This window comes from Pelobates fuscus, chromosome 4, assembly GCF_036172605.1.
Source record: "Pelobates fuscus isolate aPelFus1 chromosome 4, aPelFus1.pri, whole genome shotgun sequence".
NCBI lineage: Eukaryota > Metazoa > Chordata > Amphibia > Anura > Pelobatidae > Pelobates > Pelobates fuscus.
In genome coordinates, this window is record NC_086320.1 from 77,244,999 (window position 1) to 77,268,961 (window position 23,963).

At 46.5% G+C, this 23,963-nt stretch overlaps 1 protein-coding gene across 1 annotated transcript in view; it reads right to left on the reverse strand.

The window, feature by feature from the left end:
• Positions 1 to 21,861, reverse strand: part of CRISPLD1 (cysteine rich secretory protein LCCL domain containing 1) — a 95,089-nt gene extending 73,228 nt beyond the window's left edge. The window contains exons 1-2 of the mRNA XM_063451312.1: positions 21,352 to 21,861; positions 20,242 to 20,573 (exon numbers count right to left, since the gene is read on the reverse strand). Of these exons, the coding sequence (XP_063307382.1) occupies positions 20,242 to 20,499 (258 nt within the window). The 5' untranslated portion in view covers positions 20,500 to 20,573; positions 21,352 to 21,861. The remainder of the gene's footprint in view (positions 1 to 20,241; positions 20,574 to 21,351) is intronic.
• Positions 21,862 to 23,963: the final 2,102 nt, after the last annotated feature.

Genomic DNA, 23,963 nt, shown 5'->3' on the forward strand with positions numbered 1-23,963 from the left:
AATGAAATGCACGTGTTAAATGTGTGTTTCATTACAGGCAGTTTATTTCACAAATTCTAATATCTAGATTAATAAAAGTTGTGTTTTAATAAATCATATAATAATTATTTTTTTCCCTTTTCTTCTGTATTCAAAAATAGGAGTCTGCTTCTTTGATTTACACAAAACTGAATTATATTATCACCGGTCTCAAAAATGGTACTAGTAACTGCATCTCGCTAGTAACTGCAACTGCATCTTGCTGGTAATCTGCGACTTCATATTACCTGGGCTGTTCTGTTACAATAACAACAAAAATATCTACCATCTCAGTGCAAATTAAAGAGCATATAGTTAAACTTTCAATATATTAGGGATACTATAGGCACTCGGATCACTTCAGCTCATTAAAGTGGTGTGGATGCACTGTCCCAGGTCCCTTAACGCTGCAATTTTAATTATTGCAGTTTTTAATAAACTGCAATAATTACCTGCCTGGGTGAACTCCACCTCTAGTGGCCGTCTACCAGACAGCCACTAGAGGGACTTCCGGGATATTAGGCGACCTTTGCTTGCCTGATGCTGAACGTCCAGCATCACCCAAACCCTCATAGGAAAGCAATGGATAAAGCTTTCCTTTGGATAAATCCTAATGCAAGTACAGCGATTACCGCTTATGCGCGTTAGGTCTCATTGGCGGGAAGTAGAGAAGGCGGACCTGTTTGAGATCAGCGCTAGATCCAGGTAAATGACAGAAGGGATTTTTAACCCCTTCTGTACTATGGGGGGAAGGGGGGCCTTTTCAGAGGAAGAAGCTATATTTCAGGAAAACAAGTTTGTTTTCCTCGCACTATAGTTTCTCTTTAAGCCTAAATATGATGATTTTAAAGCTTCTTTGTGTGCTCAGTGATTTAGTAGCGTTAATTCACTCTGCAGTAGAAGGCACTGGGATAGGTGAACACATATGTAACAAAAGCCACCTAATGTCTCCAGGAATCCTATGTTCTTGCATTAAAGTGTACCCGTCATGACAACCTTAAATGAGAGAAAATCTAATTGTATACATATATATACTTATGGTGCCAGCAGAATTGCTAACAAATAGATCTATTTAAATCAGAAAATTATAAAGCAAACATTTCACCCTTAATATCAATGAATTTGCCCTCAGCAAAACAGTAAATAAACTGTGTTTGATATTTTAGTTCCACTATACTGGGTTGGTCATATATGGGGTTGGTGAGATTGTTTTTACATATTATTATGTTATTATTTATATAGCACTAACAAATTCTGCAGCGCTTTACAGTGGGTGGACGAACAAACATGTAGTTGTACCCAGACAAGTTGGACGCACAGGAACAGAGGGGTTGAGGGCCCTGCTCAATGAGCTTACATGCTAGAGGTAGTGGGATAAGTGACACAAAAGGTAAGGATAGTATTAGACTAATGACAGTTGCAAGAGAGGAATTGGTCGGGAGCTATTAACAGTTTAATTGATCCGCTTTTATGAAGAAGTGGGTTTTTACTATTTTTTTGAAGGAGTGGAGACTGGGTGAGCATCTATCGGAGGAGGCAACGGAGTTCCACAGGAACGGTGCAGCCCTCGAGAAGTCTTGAAGGCGAACATCAGAGGTGTAAGTACGGACAGAAGATAGCCATAAGTCTTAAGCAGAAGGTAAGGGCCTAGAAGGGACATACTTGTGTATTAGGGAGGATAGATAGGTGGGAGCAGCATAATGTAGAGATTTGAAAGCAAGAACTAGAATTTTAAATTGAGCCTTTTATCTTACAGGAAGCCAATGTAAACATGTGCACTTGCTTCACCTGATGCAAGCCTGGCTTACTTGATTTTTACATAGAATCATAAAAAATTTGGCTGTTTTTCTGTAGAGGTACTGGAGGCGGGGAGCAGCATACCGCCTAAAAAATGGATCAACATGCTGTAGTGATAGTGGTAAAGATGTTTAGACTGTTCCTTTAATTCAATGTTATTTTGCAAACCAAAAAACACAATATGAACCACAACTATTAAAAAGGATATTCTAAGTGACAAAACTACTAGAGTTTATTGTGCACTGAATCTTTGAGAATCACCTCACCTTGACAAACTGGCCTCTAAGCTACCAATTAATAATTATCACATTATTGATGCAAGGAAAGTCCAGTATTTTGTTAAAGTGCTCAAAAACTGGGTGACAGTACGCAATGATTTGCTAATCCACAACATTTTACTATACATCATAGTGATAATGGATTTCAGGATATCCCTTTAAAGTGTTCCTGTCATGGTGCATACAACTAATTGTAAAAGGCGATGGAAGTTGCACCTGAAATGCCCAAGGGGAATATGAAAAACAAAGCAAACGAAAGAGGAAATCCAATAGTGTAGTATGGTCAGATAAATGAATAAACTGAAAAGATAAATCACTGCAATTACACTTTCCAGAGCCCAAAATAGCTTTAACCTATAATTTAATTACCGCACAGGTACAAAAAAAATCTATACAAAACATACAGTACCCCAAAAGTGCCCCCAACCATAAACAGGTACCCCTCAAATGTTATATCCCCGGATAGCCCCGATCTGAGTGTATAACATATCAAAATATCACTCAGATTGGTTTGGTGAAACGGGAATGCAATTGAGGTAAAGTTTTGACCAGCCGGACACAAGGTTCTAGCCCAAAACAGTTCCAAGGAAATAGGTGTCCTGGTCGGTCCCTGTTTGGGGGGTTTTGTGCGAACACCATGCAAGGGATTCTCTCAATTTCAGGGTATGAATGCTCCCCCTGTGCGGTAGTTCATATCTCCCGAACATCATTTACATAGTTGGTCGATAAGTAGAACAGGCAGCCGTCTAATCTTTACCATTCATGCGGGTGCCTAGCCGAAAAGAGTTTCAGGCGCTCGACTACCAAGTGCTGCCCACGTTTGGGAGACAAAATGCCCACCATTCTTTTGTCTGCCACGTGTTCGGTTATACTAAATTATGGCCACCCAGGGAAAGCATTCATTAATTACTTCCCTTGCGGTTTTGCACTTAAGTTGCTGGTGTGAACGTTCTAATAAGGTAAAGGAGTGATCCTTATCCGGGAGACGAATGGAAGAGGTTCATATACAATAACTCTCGAACAGAAAAGGGAAAAAAGGTGCGAAATGGGGCAAAACAGACTAAATTGGCGGTAGGTTCTGTCACATAGTTCACGACATCTGGAGTGCCACAGGGTGTCTACTCCTACTCGATGGTGTAGTAAGTTCTTGAAGGACAAGTAATGGTAATAAAATTAATGTATATACACTCACATATTTTAGAGCTCAGAATGGCTCCACTGTGATTTCATGAATTCCCCATGTGACGGAATGCCTGCACCCCAACTGGGTGCCTCCATCGAACGATGCTCCTAGTGCTTGCCAAGGACCATCAGCACCGCACTCGACACCACAACCACCGCCAACCCCACGAACCGCCGCAGCTTGGTTTGGGGTTTCACCGTCCTCCACCCACCATGGACCCAAGACCGTGCTCCATCTGCCAGTGTGTGAGAGCAGGTACCAGGAACAAGAACACCTCTTACAAGAGCTAATGATGATACTCTGGGGAGTATAGTGATAATAGCAATCCCCAGAGTGTAGATCTCCAATTCCCCAAACATGAGCCAAGACTTCATGAAGGGGTAAGCAGGTCTGTTTAATGGCAGCAAGCACTCACAATTTATACAGTTTTTCAGGCCAGAGGCACTTCCCCCTGGACCTGATGGTACACAGGCACACAAAGAATACAAACCAATAAGAACACTGTAGTAATGACCGACACTCCCACATACAGCAAACAATCCCTCTCCTCGGCCTGTGATATAATTAAAACAGCTAATACAATAACCTAATTATCCACAGGCAGAAAAACACACATTTTCCCAAAAGTCCAGAAAACACCACAGAACATAAGATATCCCCTTAAATTTTATATCCCTGATAACCCTGATCTGGGTGAACAACATATCCAAAAATCCACCAGATCAGTGCAGGGGTTCCAAAGTTCCATGGAAGTCTCTTTTGACCGACCGCACGCATGATTTCATGCCCAAAACAGTTCCAGAGAATTTGGCTGTGCGGACGGTCTATTTCCAATGTTAACTGTAGTTCAAATAGACGAATGGCAACCGTTCGTGCAAACGTCAATATTAAAGTGCCGTTAAAGGGGCAGAAACAGTATGTTAAAATCCAATATGCCCAAATATAGTGTTTAAAGGGCAATACATGCCAGGGGCCATAGTCACAGGGCAAGAGGCTGTCAAGCAGGCCTCTCCAAATCCCAGTGACGAAGGTGCTTTCGTCACACCCCACAATATTCCTTCAAGTATCCTCAGTGTGAATATGCAAGAAAAAGACACATATATAGTGCACACTGCGTATAATGGTGAGTAAAATGAAGGAAAACGTTATTATAGCTTTAAGAGCAATATAGATTCCTTAATCCACGTTGGCTAAATGGTTTTAATTCCTACCATGAATGTATCTTTTAGGATGCAGCAAAGTGAAATGAAGGTCCAATATAAATAGACTAGAAACATTTTATTAACAAAAAAAAAACAATAAAATAAAAAATAAAAAAGTTGACAATGTATTTTGCCCGTAAATAAGGCATTTTCAAAGTGTATGAGGAGTCCTGTTATCTACCGCTTTTATAGGTTGCTGCAAATTATTAAAAAAATAATTTAAAAAATCACAGGTGAATACTGTCTAAAACACACGATGAAGGGATGCCTTCACTGCCAATATTAATATGTGTGATAAAATAGCCATATATTTGTGCATAAAGATAATCAGAAAATACAATTATGTGACCTGGTCATAAGTAAGTCACATGACAAAAAAAAATATACATACATATACATATACACTCACACACACACACTATGGAACATAAGTACAATATGACAAAGGCAAGAGTACACAAAATGGAACACAACTCAATATAATGATGGTATGATTGAAGTAGGGGTCCAACATTCTGCTGATCACTGTCATTTTCTGATAAAATATATTTTTTGAAAGACTTGGCCAGGATGTGACATCTTTTGGTCTACATCAGCCAGGAGGAGAAGCTGATGGAATGGAAGATAGGTTTACCTAAATCTCTCCTTCAAAGGCACTGCTATCTCTTAAACCTGAAAACAGGACCCTCTCATTATGATCCATGGGGTCTAATCTTTTACAAATCGACTTTCCAGTAAAATATGTATGGGATATGTAGTTCAACCCCCAGCAACATTTCAGTTAGCAAAACTGATGAGTGGTACGGTCCATGTAGCACACAGCAGTCATAGTGCAAGTTAGAGCAGAAGATTAATTTTAGACCATGCCAAATTTGAATCCATCAAGTGTTTGGCCGAATTTCCAAATACTGAGGCATAATATACCCAATTTACGGACTAACCGAACTTCGCAATGCTGAACAGGTTTAAGGGCGGGATCAATATTCTGAATTCTGCCCATGGCGATGATTGCTGAGAAACAAAGATGATGGATGGCTAAGGGACAGCCAGTAAATGTTGATTTTGTTCACTGATCAAGTGAAAAGTGAGCAATAGAGGAAAAACAGGAGAAATATTTTTATTTACATAGTATATCTTTAATAACTATATAATATACATATACATGGGCGTCCGCAGGGGGGGGCAAGGGGGGGCACTTGCCCCCCCCTGGATTTTTCAGCTTGTTTTGCTAATTTTCGTGATTTAAAATTAACTGCAATACCGGCGCTGTGTATGGAGAGAGACAGGGATAGGAAGCTGCATCTATCCCTGCTTCTCTCTGGCTGACTGAAACCGCAAGGGAGCAACACATGCAGGCAGAGACAGCCTACAGTTCAGGTAAGTGATGGATGGGGTGGGGGGGGTTTAAAATAGCCTATAGATTAGGGGAGTGAGGGATGGGGGGAGATAGCCTATATATTAGGGGAGTAAGGCATGGGGGGGCAGCCTATATATTAGGGGAGTAAGGCATGGGGGGGGGGGGGCAGCCTATATATTAGGGGAGTAAGGCATGGGGGAGGGCGGCCTATATATTAGTGGAGTAAGGCATGGGGAGGGCAGCCTATAGATTAGGGGAGTATGGCATGGGGGAGGGGGCAGCCTATAGATTAGGGGAGTAAGGCATGGGGGGGCAGCCTATATATTAGGGGAGTAAGGCATGGGGGGGCAGCCTATAGATTAGGGGAGTAAGTCATGGGGGGGCAGCCTATATATTAGGGGAGTAAGTAATGGTGGGGGCAGCCTATATATTAGGGGAGTAAGGCATGGGGAGGGCAGCCTATAGATTAGGGGAGTATGGCATGGGGGAGGGGGGCAGCCTATAGATTAGGGGAGTAAGGCATGGGGGGCAGCCTATAGATTAGGGGAGTAAGTCATGGGGGGCAGCCTTTATATTAGGGGAGTAAGGCATGGGGGGGGGGGGCAGCCTATATATTAGGGGAGTAAGGCATGGGGGAGGGCGGCCTATATATTAGTGGAGTAAGGCATGGGGAGGGCAGCCTATAGATTAGGGGAGTATGGCATGGGGGAGGGGGCAGCCTATAGATTAGGGGAGTAAGGCATGGGGGGGCAGCCTATATATTAGGGGAGTAAGGCATGGGGGGGCAGCCTATAGATTAGGGGAGTAAGTCATGGGGGGGCAGCCTATATATTAGGGGAGTAAGTCATGGTGGGGGCAGCCTATATATTAGGGGAGTAAGGCATGGGGAGGGCAGCCTATAGATTAGGGGAGTATGGCATGGGGGAGGGGGGCAGCCTATAGATTAGGGGAGTAAGGCATGGGGGGCAGCCTATAGATTAGGGGAGTAAGTCATGGGGGGCAGCCTTTATATTAGGGGAGTAAGGCATGGGGGGGGCAGCCTATATATTAGGGGAGTAAGGCATGGGGGAGGGCAGCCTATATATTAGTGGAGTAAGGCATGGGGAGGGCAGCCTATAGATTAGGGGAGTATGGCATGGGGGAGGGGGGCAGCCTATAGATTAGGGGAGTAAGGCATGGGGGGGCAGCCTATATATTAGGGGAGTAAGGCATGGGGGGGCAGCCTATAGATTAGGGGAGTAAGTCATGGGGGGGCAGCCTATATATTAGGGGAGTAAGTCATGGTGGGGGCAGCCTATATATTAGGGGAGTAAGGCATGGGGAGGGCAGCCTATAAATTAGGGGAGTATGGCATGGGGGAGGGGGTAGCCTATAGATTAGGGGAGTAAGGCATGGGGGCAGCCTATAGATTAGGGGAGTATGGCATGGGGGGCAGCCTATAGATTAGGGGAGTAAGGCATGGGGGGCAGCCTATATATTAGGGGAGTAAGGCATGGGGTGAAGCCTATATATTAGGGGAATAAGGCATAGGGAGGGCAGTCTATATATTAGGGGAGTATGGCATGGGGGAGGGGGGCAGCCTATAGATTAGGGGAGTATGGCATGGGGGGCAGCCTATATATTAAGGGAGTATGGCATGGGGCAGCCTATATATTAGGGGAGTAAGGCATGGGGGGGCAGCTAATATATTAGGGGAGTAAGGCATGGGGAGGGCAGCCTATATATTAGGGGAGTAAGGCATGGGGCAGCCTATATATTAGAGGAGTAAGGCATGGGGGGGCAGCCTATATATTAGGGGAGTATGGCATGGGGGCAGCCTATATATTAGGGGAGTAAGGCATGGGGAGGGCAGCCTATAGATTAGGGGAGTAAGGCATGGGGAGGGCAGCCTATAGATTAGGGGAGTATGGCATGGGGGGCAGCCTATATATTAAGGGAGTATGGCATGGGGGGCAGCCTATATATTAAGGGAGTATGGCATGGGGGGCAGCCTATATATTAAGGGAGTATGGCATGGGGGGGCAGCCTATAGATTAGGCCAGTGAGGCATGGGGGGCAGCCTATAGATTAGGCCAGTGAGGCATGGGGGAGGCTATAGATTAGGCCAGTGAGGCATGGGGGAGGCTATAGATTAGGCCAGTGAGGCATGGGGGGCAGCCTTTAGATTAGGCCAGTGAGGCATGGGGGGAGGCTATAAATTAGGCAAGTGAGGCATGGGGGGGTATAGATTAGGCAAGTGAGGCATGGGGGGGGGCAGCCTATATATTAGTGGAGTAAGGCATGGGGAGGGCAGCCTATAGATTAGGGGAGTATGACATGGGGGTAGGGGGGCAGCCTATAGATTAGGGGAGTAAGGCATGGGGGGGTGCCTATATATTAGGGGAGTAAGGCATGCGGGCAGCCTATATATTAGGCGAGTAAGGCATGGGGAGGGCAGCCTATAGATTAGGGGAGTAAGGCATTGGGGGGGCAGCCTATAGATTAGGCCAGTGAGGCATGGGGGGCAGCCTATAGATTAGGCCAGTGAGGCATGGGGGGAGGCTATAGATTAGGCCAGTGAGGCATGGGGGGCAGCCTTTAGATTAGGTTAGTGAGGCATGGGGGGGAGGCTATAGATTAGGCAAGTGAGGCATGGGGGGGTATAGATTAGGCAAGTGAGGCATGGGGGGCAGCCTATAGATTAGGCAAGTGAGGCATGGGGGAGGGGGGCAGCCTATAGATTAGGCAAGTGAGGCATGGGGGGGCAGCCTATATATTAGTGGAGTAAGGAATGGGGAGGGCAGCCTATAGATTAGGGGAGTATGGCATGGGGGTAGGGGGGCAGCCTATAGATTAGGGGAGTAAGGCATGGGGGGGTGCCTATATATTAGGGGAGTAAGGCATGCGGGCAGCCTATATATTAGGTGAGTAAGGCATGGGGAGGGCAGCCTATAGATTAGGGGAGTAAGGCATTGGGGGGGCAGCCTATAGATTAGGCCAGTGAGGCATGGGGGGCAGCCTATAGATTAGGCCAGTGAGGCATGGGGGGCAGCCTATAGATTAGGCCAGTGAGGCATGGGGGGCAGCCTATAGATTAAGCCAGTGAGGCATGGGAAGCAGCCTTTAGATTAGGCCAGTGAGGCATGGGGGGCAGCCTTTAGATTAGGCCAGTGAGGCATGGGGGGAGGCTATAGATTAGGAAAGTGAGGCATGGGGGGTATAGATTAGGCAAGTGAGGCATGGGGGGGGGCAGCCTATAGATTAGGCAAGTGAGGCATGGGGGAGGGGGGCAGCCTATAGATTAGGGGAGTATGGCATGGGGCAGCCTATATATTAAGGGAGTATGGCATGGGGGGCAGCCTATATATTAGGGGAGTAAGGCATGGGGGGGCAGCCTATAGATTAGGGGAGTAAATCATGGGGGGCAGCCTATATATTAGGGGAGTAAGTCATGGTGGGGGCAGCCTATATATTAGGGGAGTAAGGCATGGGGAGGGCAGCCTATAGATTAGGGGAGTATGGCATGGGGGGCAGCCTATAGATTAGGCCAGTGAGGCATGGGGGGAAGCCTATAGATTAGGCCAGTGAGGCATGGGGGAGGCTATAGATTAGGCCAGTGAGGCATGGGGGGCAGCCTTTAGATTAGGCCAGTGAGGCATGGGGGGGAGGCTATAAATTAGGCAAGTTAGGCATGGGGGGGTATAGATTAGGCAAGTGAGGCATGGGGGGGCAGCCTATATATTAGTGGAGTAAGGCATGGGGAGGGCAGCCTATAGATTAGGGGAGTATGGTATGGGGGTAGGGGGGCAGCCTATAGATTAGGGGAGTAAGGCATGGAGGGGTGCCTATATATTAGGGGAGTAAGGCATGCGGGCAGCCTATATATTTGGCGAGTAAGGCATGGGGAGGGCAGCCTATAGATTAGGTGAGTAAGGCATTGGGGGGGCAGCCTATAGATTAGGCCAGTGAGGCATGGGGGGCAGCCTATAGATTAGGCCAGTGAGGCATGGGGGGAGGCTATAGATTAGGCCAGTGAGGCATGGGGGGCAGCCTTTAGATTAGGCCAGTGAGGCATGGGGGGAGGCTATAGATTAGGCAAGTGAGGCATGGGGGGGTATAGATTAGGCAAGTGAGGCATGGGGGGCAGCCTATAGATTAGGCAAGTGAGGCATGGGGGAGGGGGGCAGCCTATAGAATAGGCAAGTGAGGCATGGGGGGGCAGCCTATATATTAGTGGAGTAAGGCATGGGGAGGGCAGCCTATAGATTAGGGGAGTATGGCATGGGGGTAGGGGGGCAGCCTATAGATTAGGGGAGTAAGGCATGGGGGGTGCCTATATATTAGGGGAGTAAGGCATGCGGGCAGCCTATATATTAGGTGAGTAAGGCATGGGGAGGGCAGCCTAAAAATTAGGGGAGTAAGGCATTGGGGGGGGCAGCCTATAGATTAGGCCAGTGAGGCATGGGGGGCAGCCTATAGATTAGGCCAGTGAGGCATGGGGGGCAGCCTATAGATTAGGCCAGTGAGGCATGGGGGGCTGCCTATAGATTAGGCAAGTGAGGCATGGGGGGCAGCCTATAGATTAGGCCAGTGAGGCATGGGGGGCAGCCTTTAGATTAGGCCAGTGAGGCATGGGGGGCAGCCTTTAGATTAGGCCAGTGAGGCATGGGGGGGAGGCTATAGATTAGGCAAGTGAGGCATGGGGGGGTATAGATTAGGCAAGTGAGGCATGGGGGGGGCAGCCTATAGATTAGGCAAGTGAGGCATGGGGAGGGGGGCAGCCTATAGATTAGGGGAGTATGGCATGGGGGCAGCCTATATATTAAGGGAGTATGGCATGGGGGGCAGCCTATATATTAGGGGAGTAAGGCATGGGGGGCAGCCTATAGATTAGGGGAGTAAGTCATGGTGGGGACAGCCTATATATTAGGGGAGTAAGGCATGGGGAGGGCAGCCTATAGATTAGGGGAGTATGGCATGGGGGGAGGGGGCAGCCTATAGATTAGGGGAGTAAGGCATGGGGGCAGCCTATAGATTAGGGGAGTAAGTCATGGGGGGGCAGCCTATATATTAGGGGAGTAAGGCATGGGGGGGCAGCCTATATATTAGGGGAGTAAGGCATGGGGGAGGGCAGCCTATATATTAGTGGAGTAAGGCATGGGGAGGGCAGCCTATAGATTAGGGGAGTATGGCATGGGGGAGGGGGGCAGCCTATAGATTAGGGGAGTAAGGCATGGGGGGGCAGCCTATATATTAGGGGAGTAAGGCATGGGGGGGCAGCCTATAGATTAGGGGAGTAAGTCATGGTGGGGGCAGCCTATATATTAGGGGAGTAAGGCATGGGGAGGGCAGCCTATAGATTAGGGGAGTATGGCATGGGGGAGGGGGGTAGCCTATAGATTAATGGAGTAAGGCATGGGCGGCAGCCTATAGATTAGGGGAGTATGGCATGGGGGGCAGCCTATATATTAGGGGAGTAAGGCATGGGGGGCAGCCTATATATTAGGGGAGTAAGGCATGGGGGGAAGCCTATATATTAGGGGGAAAAGGCATAGGGAGGGCAGCCTATATATTAGGGGAGTATGGCATGGGGGAGGGGGGTAGCCTATAGATTAGGGGAGTAAGGCATGGGGGGCAGCCTATAGATTAGGGGAGTATGTCATGGGGGTCAGCCTATAGATTAGGGGAGTATGGCATGGGGGCAGCCTATATATTAAGGGAGTATGGCATGGGGGGCAGCCTATATATTAGGCCAGTGAGGCATGGGGGGCAGCCTATAGATTAGGCCAGTGAGGCATGGGGGAGGCTATAGATTAGGCCAGTGAGGCATGGGGGAGGCTATAGATTAGGCCAGTGAGGCATGGGGGGCAGCCTTTAGATTAGGCCAGTGAGGCATGGGGGGAGGCTATAAATTAGGCAAGTGAGGCATGGGGGGTATAGATTAGGCAAGTGAGGCATGGGGGGCAGCCTATAGATTAGGCCAGTGAGGCATGGGGGGCAGCCTATAGATTAGGCCAGTGAGGCATGGGGGGCTGCCTATAGATTAGGCAAGTGAGGCATGGGGGGCAGCCTATAGATTAGGCCAGTGAGGCATGGGGGGCAGCCTTTAGATTAGGCCAGTGAGGCATGGGGGGCAGCCTTCAGATTAGGCCAGTGAGGCATGGGGGGGAGGCTATAGATTAGGCAAGTGAGGCATGGGGGGGGTATAGATTAGGCAAGTGAGGCATGGGGGGGGCAGCCTATAGATTAGGCAAGTGAGGCATGGGGAGGGGGGCATCCTATAGATTAGGGGAGTATGGCATGGGGGCAGCCTATATATTAAGGGAGTATGGCATGGGGGGCAGCCTATATATTAGGGGAGTAAGGCATGGGGGGCAGCCTATAGATTAGGGGAGTAAGTCATGGTGGGGGCAGCCTATATATTAGGGGAGTAAGGCATGGGGAGGGCAGCCTATAGATTAGGGGAGTATGGCATGGGGGGAGGGGGGGCAGCCTATACATTAGGGGAGTAAGGCATGGGGGCAGCCTATAGATTAGGGGAGTAAGTCATGGGGGGGCAGCCTATATATTAGGGGAGTAAGGCATGGGGGGGCAGCCTATATATTAGGGGAGTAAGGCATGGGGGAGGGCAGCCTATATATTAGTGGAGTAAGGCATGGGGAGGGCAGCCTATAGATTAGGGGAGTATGGCATGGGGGAGGGGGGCAGCCTATAGATTAGGGGAGTAAGGCATGGGGGGGCAGCCTATATATTAGGGGAGTAAGGCATGGGGGGGCAGCCTATAGATTAGGGGAGTAAGTCATGGTGGGGGCAGCCTATATATTAGGGGAGTAAGGCATGGGGAGGGCAGCCTATAGATTAGGGGAGTATGGCATGGGGGAGGGGGGTAGCCAGTGGGGCATGGGGGAGGCTATAGATTAGGCCAGTGAGGCATGGGGGAGGCTATAGATTAGGCCAGTGAGGCATGGGGGGCAGCCTTTAGATTAGGCCAGTGAGGCATGAGGGGAGGCTATAAATTAGGCAAGTGAGGCATGGGGGGTATAGATTAGGCAAGTGAGGCATGGGGGGGCAGCCTATATATTAGTGGAGTAAGGCATGGGGAGGGCAGCCTATAGATTAGGGGAGTATGGCATGGGGGTAGGGGGGCAGCCTATAGATTAGGGGAGTAAGGCATGGGGGGTGCCTATATATTAGGGGAGTAAGGCATGCGGGCAGCCTATATATTAGGCGAGTAAGGCATGGGGAGGGCAGCCTATAGATTAGGGGAGTAAGGCATTGTGGGGGAAGCCTATAGATTAGGCCAGTGAGGCATGGGGGGCAGCCTATAGATTAGGCCAGTGAGGCATGGGGGGGAGGCTATAGATTAGGCCAGTGAGGCATGGGGGGCAGCCTTTAGATTAGGCCAATGAGGCATGGGGGGGAGGCTATAGATTAGGCAAGTGAGGCATAGGGGGGTATAGATTAGGCAAGTGAGGCATGGGGGGGCAGCCTATAGATTAGGCAAGTGAGGCATTGGGGAGGGGGGCAGCCTATAGATTAGGCAAGTGAGGCATGGGGGGGCAGCCTATATATTAGTGGAGTAAGGCATGGGGAGGGCAGCCTATAGATTAGGGGAGTATGGCATGGGGTAGGGGGGCAGCCTATAGATTAGGGGAGTAAGGCATGGGGGGTGCCTATATATTAGGGGAGTAAGGCATGCGGGCAGCCTATATATTAGGTGAGTAAGGCATGGGGAGGGCAGCCTCTAGATTAGGGGAGTAAGGCATTGGGGGGCTGCCTATAGATTAGGCCAGTGAGGCATGGGGGGCAGCCTATAGATTAGGCCAGTGAGGCATGGGGGGCAGCCTATAGATTAGGCCAGTGAGGCATGGGGGGCAGCCTATAGATTAGGCCAGTGAGGCATGGGGGGAGGCTATAGATTAGGCCAGTGAGGCATGGGGGGCAGCCTTTAGATTAGGCCAGTGAGGCATGGGGGGCAACCTTTAGATTAGGCCAGTGAGGCATGGGGGGGGGGCTATAGATTAGGCAAGTGAGGCATGGGGTGGTATAGATTAGGCAAGTGAGGCATGGGGGGGGGGCAGCCTATAGATTAGGCAAGTGAGGCATGGGGGAGGGGGGAAGCCTATAGATTAGGGGAGTATGGCATGGGGGCAGCCTATATATTAAGGGAGTATGGCATGGGGGGCAGCCTATATATTAGGGGAGTAAGGCATGGGGGGGCAGCCTATATATTAGGGGAGTAAGGCATGGGGAGGGCAGCCTATATATTAGGGGAGTAAGGCATGGGGAGGGCAGCCTATACATTAGGGGAGTAAGGCATGGGGGGCAGCCTATATATTAGAGGAGTAAGGCATGGGGGGGCAGCCTATATATTAGGGAAGTATGGCATGGGGGCAGCCTATATATTAGGGGAGTAAGGCATGGGGGGCAGCCTATATATTAGGGGAGTAAGGCACGGGGCAGCCTATATATTAGGGGAGTAAGGCATGGGGGCAGCCTATATATTAGGGGAGTAAGGCATGGGGAGGGCAGCCTATAGATTAGGGGAGTATGGCATGGGGGGAGGGGGGCAGCCTATATATTAGGGGAGTAAGGCATGGGGGGCAGCCTATATATTAGGGGAGTATGGCATGGGGGTAGCCTATATATTAAGGGAGTATGGCATGGGGGGCAGCCTATATATTAAGGGAGTATGGCATGGGGGGCAGCCTATAGATTAGGCCAGTGAGGCATGGGGGGCAGCCTATAGATTAGGCCAGTGAGGCATGGGGGGGGGGCTATAAATTAGGCAAGTGAGGCATGGGGGGTATATATTAGGCAAGTGAGGCATGGGGGGCAGCCTATATATTAGTGGAGTAAGGCATGGGGGAGGGCAGCCTATATATTAGGGGAGTATGGCATGGGGGTAGGGGGGCAGCCTATAGATTAGGGGAGTAAGGCATGGGGGGGTGCCTATATATTAGGGGAGTAAGGCATGCGGGCAGCCTATATATTAGGCGAGTAAGGCATGGGGGCAGCCTATATATTAGGGGAGTAAGGCATTGGGGGGGCAGCCTATAGATTAGGCCAGTGAGGCATGGGGATCAGCCTATAGATTAGGCCAGTGAGGCATGGGGGTCAGCCTATAGATTAGGCCAGTGAGGCATGGGGGGCAGCCTATAGATTAGGCCAGTGAGGCATGGGGGGCAGCCTTTAGATTAGGCCAGTGAGGCATGGGGGGGGAGGCTATAGATTAGGCAAGTGAGGCATGGGGGGGTATAGATTAGGCAAGTGAGGCATGGGTGGGGCAGCCTATAGATTAGGCAAGTGAGGCATGGGGGTGGGAGGGTGCCTAAATGAAGAGTTAGCAAGGAGCCGGAAGGGTCTGCAAGGAGCAGGGGCAGCAAGGAGCAGGAAGGGTCTGCAAGGAGCAGGGGCAGCAAGGAGCAGGAATTGTAGGCAAGGAGCAGGGGCAGAAAGGGACAGAAGGAGCACAAAGGTAAAGGAGCAGAAAGAATCAGAAGGAGCACAAAGGTAAAGTTGAAGAAGGAGCAGAAAGGGACAGCAAGGAGCACAAAACTAAAGTAGGAGAAGGAGCAGAAAGGGCCTGCAAGAAGCAGAAAGGAATCAGAATGAGAAAGGAGCAGAAGGGCGCAAAATAAGCAGAAAGGTAAAGGAGCAGAAGGAGCCAAATATAGAAGTGAACCCTCCACTTTATTCTGGACACCACATCATAAGGCTTTGGTACCTGGGCCTGGCAGGGAAACTCTGGACCTTCTCATCTCCCCAGGTAAAAAAAAATATCAGTGTTAATGTGTTCACTTTTATTTACTGAGTGTCAGGAAGCACAGAGTGCCGCTGGGTAGGGGTGTTGCTGATTGGCTAGAGCGGTCAGCTGGCACTCTAAGCCAATCAGTAGCTCCCCATTCATAAAAAAGTTTAAAAAAAATATGAACCGGGAACTAGCGATTGGCTTACAGCGTCAACTGTCAACTCTAGCCAATCAGTGGCACCCATGCCTGACGTAAGTCTGCACTTTCTGACACTCCGTTTCAGATGCCGAATACCACTGAGGGACCAAGAGCTGGAGGAAGCCTTTGGGGTTAAACCATTTGAGAGCGGTTTAACCCCTTAAAGAAAAGAGCACCCAGGGTCTTCCTGGCATCATAGCATTTTCATTTAGATGAAGTTGTTATGGTGAACAGAATGTTCCTTTAATTTGCTTAAAGGAACACTATAGTGTCAGGAATACAAACATGTATTCCTGACACCATAGTTGTGAAAACACTATTCACCCTGGCTTTATGTGATAATGACTATGCTCCTCCCCTTCATGACACTGTCAAAAAGGGGCCAAGCATAGATGTCATTACAATTATGCCCCCCCCTGGAAAAATTTCTGCGGACGCCCATGTGCATATAGACTTTTTTTTACTGCTCCTCCCAGTTTTCCCTTTATTGGTTAGTTTTTCTGTTAATTTGTGAACCAAGGAAGGCAGGAACATGCTTGTATCTGTGTAGCAAAATATATACATAGTTACATAGCTGAAAAGAGACAAGTTCAGCCTTCCTCGCATATGTTTTTTTGCTGTTGATCCAAAAGAATGCAAAAAAAAAAAACAGTTTGAAGCACTTCCAATTTTGCAACAAGCTAGGAAAAAAAATTCCTTCTTGACCCCAGAATGGCAGTCAGATTTATCCTTGGATCAAGCAGTTATTACCCTACATTGAAAGATTATATCCTTGAATATTCTGTTTTTGCAAGTATGCATCTAGTAGCTGTTTGAACATCTGTATGGACTCTGATAAAACCACTTCTTCAGGCAGAGAATTCCACATCCTGATTGTTCTTACAGTTAAAAAACCTTTCCTTTGCCTTAGACGAAATCTTCTTTCTTCTAGTCTAAACGCATGACCTCGTGTCCTATGTAAAGTCCGGTTTGTGAATAGATTTCCACACATCCCAATACATAGTAATATATATATTATATTACATATATTTTTGCAACACAAGGATTGACCTATTTTCAGAAATGATTTGTTTGTTCTTCTGATTCAGTTCCCAAATTAATATACTGTTAAAAGAAAAAATAAGAACCACACTCCATGTACACCGAAGCAGGACCAGCAAATCCAGAATATGTATCACAGAGAACAGGAAAAATCTCCAGGCACTCACGGAATTCAAGACACAGGAAGGTCTATTGGATCAACAATGCAAAGTTTCGACCTGCTAAGAGGTCTTTATCAAGCTTGATAAAGGACTCTTAGCAGGTCGAAACACTGCTTAGAGATTTTTCCTATTCTCCCAAATTTATATACAGCCGAGATGAACCAAAAAATCCAGCAAAATTTCAGGTGTGCCTAAAACATTTTCTATCTTTAGAAACAATTATTCAGCAGAACTGAAATGCCTTGCCATTCACAAGCCTAGTGCAAGTTGCTATGATGTTTTGCAAATGGGACTGTGCACATCATCATCTGAGCTATTGACAATTCATGTGCACAACTGCACCTCAAGCTGTCTCAGAAAATTACACAGGGGAGGTGGAGACACACAAGGCATGCAACCTCTGTATAAATATTTGTACAGCCAATTAATGAAGCCTACATGTTTCCTTTTACATCACATAGAAAAGGGGCAGGATTATAGCCACTGCAATGTCTGCAATGCACGGCAGCTATAAGCAAATATGTGCAAGGAGATAGGGCTTCCCTAGGGGCAAATGAGAATCCATTAAACAAAAAATAGGAAAGAAAGAAGAGGTCTACTTAAAGGTGGCTAAAGAAAAAATACACAGAAAGTAGGTGTGCGAAGGAGAAAAGAGATATGCTCACTCATAACTGAATTGTGATAAGATGTAGAGCCAGAATTGACAAGTTGAAAATATATCCCAATTCAGAGTTTTTTTTTCCCCCCAACTCTGTTATATTAGCTTAAAGTAAAAACTACTGGTGGGGGTCTGGTGGCTTGGAAGGGGATGCGTGAGAGGTGCATCAAGGTCTATGGAGGAAAGAGAGTGCAGGATCATCCACAAGCAGAGCCAATTCCCTGCAGCAGTCACTGGTGATAGCTGGGAGGGGACTGACACTTCTTGACAGCGGTAGCTCCACTCAGTGTCTAGAAATGTCAGGTGTAGGAAATATACAGAGACAAAGTAGTCTCTACTATGTTTGAGAAGATCCTTGACTGGGTTGAAATTTTACTGAAATTCCAACACAGTCAAAGTTAGTATTTCATAAAGATTTAATATATATGAAATAGAATCTCTATGAAATACTTTTTTTTTTTTTTTTTTTGGGGGGGGGGGGGGGGAGGGGTTACAGTATTACTTTAAAGGAGGGAGTCCGTTTACCAGAGTTCATGGTTTAATAAATAAACCAATGGATTTGAAGCATAAAGCTAGTTATTCCCCTTACGAATGTACTCCTAAAACTTAGTGCAACCTGCCAAAACTACTGAGCCCAGTAGCTGAAATGTGTCCATTACCAACAAATTAGATTTTTTAGTTTATCTTCAAATTAGAAAGTGAAATGTCAAAATTAAGACACAACACAGTGTAAATGCAAAGAGCAGCAAGTAATTTGTATGGAAGGGAAATAAATAGACTAGACATCTTAGGGGTCACTAACCCTTTCCTCAGTCTGTTTCCACAGGTTGCAGGTCAGATTACTGATCTCAGACAAGTCTGGTATATCTTAGGCTACTTTGTGAACCTGCTCAATTGGCTCTTATGTCAATGGATACATAACATTTCAGATAAGGTTTCCTGAATATTGTGCATTCCAACACAGAAACAGTTCCGAGAAAACGCAGTAGGATAGCTCTGAACAATAGATTCCAAATCCAAGCAAGTAAAATGTTTTTCGTTTTCAATAAAAAACTCTTATGTTAACCTTTGCAGTTCTGCTATGCAGATGATGAAGGAAAGAATGTTTAATTATCAAATAAAGTTGTGTTTTTTTTAGCAAAGCAAAATATACACTAAGGCCAGTATAAAAAAAACATACAATAATAAAGAACTCAGTTTTTGTTTATAATTCAAAGGCAAAATGACTTTTTGAAGGAACACTCCATACACCATAACCACTACATCTCAGTGTAGTGGTTTTGGTGCCAAGAGTGTTCTGGTACCTCCTCCTCGCGTCTTCTGACCGCTCTCAGCCAATCAGCGATGCCTATGCCTGATGGCACGCTGCGCTTCCTGAAACTGAAATTTCAGATGCCGACTGGGGAGGAGTAGTGACTGGCACTAGAGGCAACTTCGGCATTAAACTGTTCAAGAATGGTTTAGCCCCTGAAGGTGAGAGTGTGCTCGAGGACCTCCTGGCACCATAAACATTTAATTTAGATGAAGTTGCCATGGTGCCTTAAGCAGCCCAAGCTGCCCCTTTAAGATGAACTCCTTTTTTTCTCCTTATTAACAGTTTCCTGTGGAACAGTGTTGGCTAACATCAGCACTGCAAATATGTGTGAACCACATTTCCCAGGATGCTCAGTCATCTAAGATATCTGAGCTTCCAATGAAATACTGTAGAGTAGGCGAATGTGCCAAGATTAGCTAATCACTGCTTTACAGATATACATTTGGCTGAATGCCATTCATACATCCACACCAAGCAAACTAATGTCATTTCTTACGCATAAACCCCTTTACCACCAACAAACTCTGTGCAAGTTCTTGGCTCACCTTTCTCACTGCACTGCAAAGCACAATTCATATTAGAAAAAAAAAAAAAAAAAACACAACTTTACCTCCAGACAACAGCTGTTCTGTGGTCAGTACATCTGTTTTGCGCAGAGGGATTGTAAATGAAATCATAGCGCTTATACACTGTATAGGAACCTGCGTGGATCAATGTGCGCAGAGCTCCTCAACAGCAACCAAGTGTAGAAAATGGTAGCGAGGACTCTGGACACATGGTAACCCCTTAAGGACACATGACGTGTGACATGTCATGATTCCCTTTTATTCCAGAAGTTTGGTCCTTAAGGGGTTAAGGTATATGTTTGCAATGCAGTACCAGTCTTTAACATGCTTTGGGATAAAAAAAACTAAAAAAAAAAAAAATAACTCCTGGCTAAATGAATGGACTGTAGAATACTGGTATAATTCATTAGTGTAATATGTACAGGAATTAACAACCTGTCCACTATCTGGAACAGACACAGTTGGCAACTTTTGGTACAAGACGACGAGTGCCAACTGACATCATGGACATTGGAAAAAAAAAAGAGCATTTTGTGCAAAAGCACGGTGATATGCACAGACAAACACAGCTCGAAGGGAAAGAGTTCAAGAATTCAGATGTGTGAGTTTACGGTTACTATGGCTGTTGTGGAATTGTACAAACACTCATCTTATTATGTATTTAATGCTAAACTGATCTTAGATAAACATTCGAATCCTGAAAGGTGCATTAGCTTTTCCCCATAGTTATTCTTACCATAAACTCCATGTTGGAAGCTGGGGGATAAGCTTCGCCTCTTAATTTATTATGGAGATCCAAGATTAACTTCATATCACTCTCCATTATGGCTCGTTTTCCTCTCTGTTTTGCAACCCACCACTCACCATCTTCATCCAAATACTTCTCCAGAAGGCCTTCTAAATGTGTGGTATTTGGAATAACCATTGCAGCAACTGTTTGGGCTATAAATAGCAAGACGGCCACTTTAAGCCATTCTTGTACTGCAGAAATCATGGTGAAGGATTTTAGTTGTCTTTGGCGTAAACTCCAAGTGGACGCTTTGCACTTACTGTATGTTCAGGATCACTCTGTATAAAGACAATAGTAAAAAAGATAATTTATTCAACAAAACTGTCAGACTACAAGCATACAAACTGCTAAAAGATAAAGAAACTAAACAAAGAACTGTTCTAGCACATTATGAGCTACAGACAGGTTCATCTGACTTACCCATAATGAAATTAATCTTACATTATATCTAGTTAAACAAAAGTAGCTGCATTTTGTAAAACTACAAACAAAACATTCAGTGCAACAGTATACCCAAGAAGGGAAGAAATGCAAGTACTCTGCAATCCAAGCAGTTACAAGGGGCAGGAAGTGCACTGACATAAATCAACATGGGAATTATATGCCAGGACAATGCCACAGTAAAGAACTTGGGATTCATGTTTGTAAATCACAGGCAGGGGGTGATGCACAGAGTACAAACATTCCAAATAGTTCGCTAACTTTAATCAGCTATTTACAAAATATTTTTATAAATGTATTAATGTCAATGCAGTATGTACTGTATTGAAAAAAACATGCAATGCAACAAAACAAAACACACAGTACAATAAGAAAAAAATAAATGAAGTGCCAGGCAGGGATCCATATTTGTTGCAAGAGCATGGTCCATTTTTATAATTAAATGTTTATATTAATATAAATTAAATGTTGCATAATTGCAAACTGTAAAAACCATCGCAGAACAGATTGGCATAGCTACATTATGCATATAATATATCCAAATCTAAACAGAAAACAAAACAGCAAATCTTAGCTAGAAGATAAAGCAGTGCCTAAAGGCACCCGGTTACTTACTGCTGCTGATGTGGTACTGGGAGCAGGAGAGGCTGGAGGTACTGGGAGTGGGGGGATTGGAGGTACTGGGAGCAGGGGAGGCTGGAGTATTGGAAGTAGGAAGGCTGGAGATACTGGGAGCAGAGGAGTCTGGTGGTGCTGGGAGCAGGAAAGCTGGTGGTACTTGGAGCAGGAATTCTGGAAGTAGTGTGAGCAGGGGTGGCTGGAGGTACTGGGAGTGGGAGAGGCTGGTGGTACTGGGAGCAGGAATTCTGCAAGTAGTGGGAGCAGGGGAGGCTGGAGGTACTGGGAGTGAGGGAGGCTGGAAGTACTGGGAGTGAGGGAGGCTGGAAGTACTGGGTGTAGGGGAGGCTGGTGGTAGTGGTTGCAGGGGTTGATGGAGGTACTGGGAGCAGGACGGCTGCAGTGCAGTGAGGTCTCAGAGCCGGGGGCTCGCTGTGCTTGTTGGGATTGAAGCACCACCAGCAGCAGCGCCTGTCACTCAGTGATCGCACCGGCACAGGGAGCGCGGCTTTCAAAGCACAACACAGGCAGAGCGAGCTGTGTGGGCGGGGCCTGGTGTTAAAGGGACTGGATGAGGGGTGCTGGATACAGTACAGGGGGGTCTGGGGAGGGGCCTTACAGCAGGAATAAAGAGACATGGGGGGAGATCTGCCTTGGCAAAGCTAGGGACAATCCTGGGGCAACCTGCTGTGTATGGAGCAATCAGCCTGGAAACCTCTATAGTGTGTTAAAATATTCTGGATTAAGCTCTCAGTAAAGCACGTTTTAACACCACACATCCCTCTTTGGGGTACTAAAACCTTCTCCAATAACATGTTTTATGAACTGGTGCACATTTCAGGTGTGTGGCCGGACTGCATTCTGCTGGTTTTTATTTTATACCATTGTTGCATTTGATCAGAGACTGTGAAATTGTGACCTATACAGTTGAAACTGTTGGAACAATACTCAGGGGGATCATAAAATATCACAGTAAAAACAAGGGGGAAGGCGTGGGGGGGGGGGGGGGGAGAGGGAGGGGGGGGAGCACTAAATATGTCCACCACTAAATCATATGTTATGGTCACAGGGGGTGAGAAAGGCTGTAGTGAAGATGGATAGAGGCTGTAGTGGGTGCAGGAAATATTAGGGGCTTTAGAGGGTGTAAGGGGGATAGGGGCTAAAGTGGATATATAGACTGTAGTAGATGCAGGGGTAGTAGGATCTGTAGTGTGTGCAGGGGTAGGACATGTAGTGGGTACTGTAGTGGGTAGAGGGGAATAGGGGCTGTAGTGAGTGCAGGGATAATAAGGATTGTAGAGGGAGCATAGGGGCTGTAGTGGGTGCAGGGGCTAATAGGGTCTGTTGTAGGTGTGGGGGTTAGGGCTGTAGTGAGTGCTGAGGGATAGGGGCTTTGGTGGGTGAAGGGGGATATAGGCTTTGATGAGAAAAGGGGAATGGGGTCGTAGTTGGGGTAGGGGCTGTGATGGGGGACGCGGCAACAGTGGAGGGATAGGGGAGAATATATATATATATATATATAATATTTTTGGCCATGGAGGGTGGGTGCAGACAGCTCCTTCCAACCGGTGCAGCGGTGTGTATCAGAGTATTGCCATGGTAATGCACAGCAATGCTTTAATACAGTACAAGGAGGGACAATGTGGGAGACCAAGTTCTCACTCCTTGTACTGTATTAGAGCTTTGCCGTGCATTGCCGTTCATCTCCCACATGGCATCATAGACTCATGAACTGCATACAAAATGTGAGTGTTTATATACATACATGTATTCTGGATTGGCATATGCAAATTAGTTCCTCCATTAGACAGGCGCTTCCCTCATACTTCATTGAGCCTTGGACACCCATGACCCTGATGGTTGCACCACATTTGGTAGGTTCTAACAACTGCATAACGGGAATGACCCACAAGACCTGCTGTTTTGGAGATGCTCTGACCAAGTCGTCTAGCTGTCACTATTTGGCCCTTGTCAAAGTCACTCAGATCTTTTTGCTTGCCCATTTTTCCTGCTTCCAACACATGAAATTCAAAAACAGACATTTTACTTGCTGCCTAATATATGCCACCCTTTGACAGGTGTCATTGTAACAATATAAACAATATAATCAATGTTATTCACTTTACCTGTCAGTACTTCTAAAGGTGTGGTTGATATATGTATATATATATAGTTAATACAATGTTAAACAATGTTAAACAAAAATCTGCACACCTGTCAAGCCATAAGACTTGCTTTTCCCACAGAAATCTTGACTGGTGCGCAGATTGTTTTTTAACATTGTATTAACTATCCACAGACTTCAGGTAGAAAGGGTTTTCAATCACAATTTTTTCCTAATAACCCAACACATGATCAAACTTCAAGATGAGATTATGAGGTATAGAAATGACCTCATCAGATAAAAAAAAAAAGGTGGAATGGGTCAATCTGGACTATACACATCATCAGGTATACCACTGGATTTGTGGGGAAAGACGTAAATCTTATTTTCCCAGAAATAAACAAAGAGTACAGAAACCATAATTTTTATCCATAGACACAAGTTCAGCAGAATCAACCTCAGAAGCGTAAGGAGGTGAATCATCAGCCAGACCTTATAGAATTAA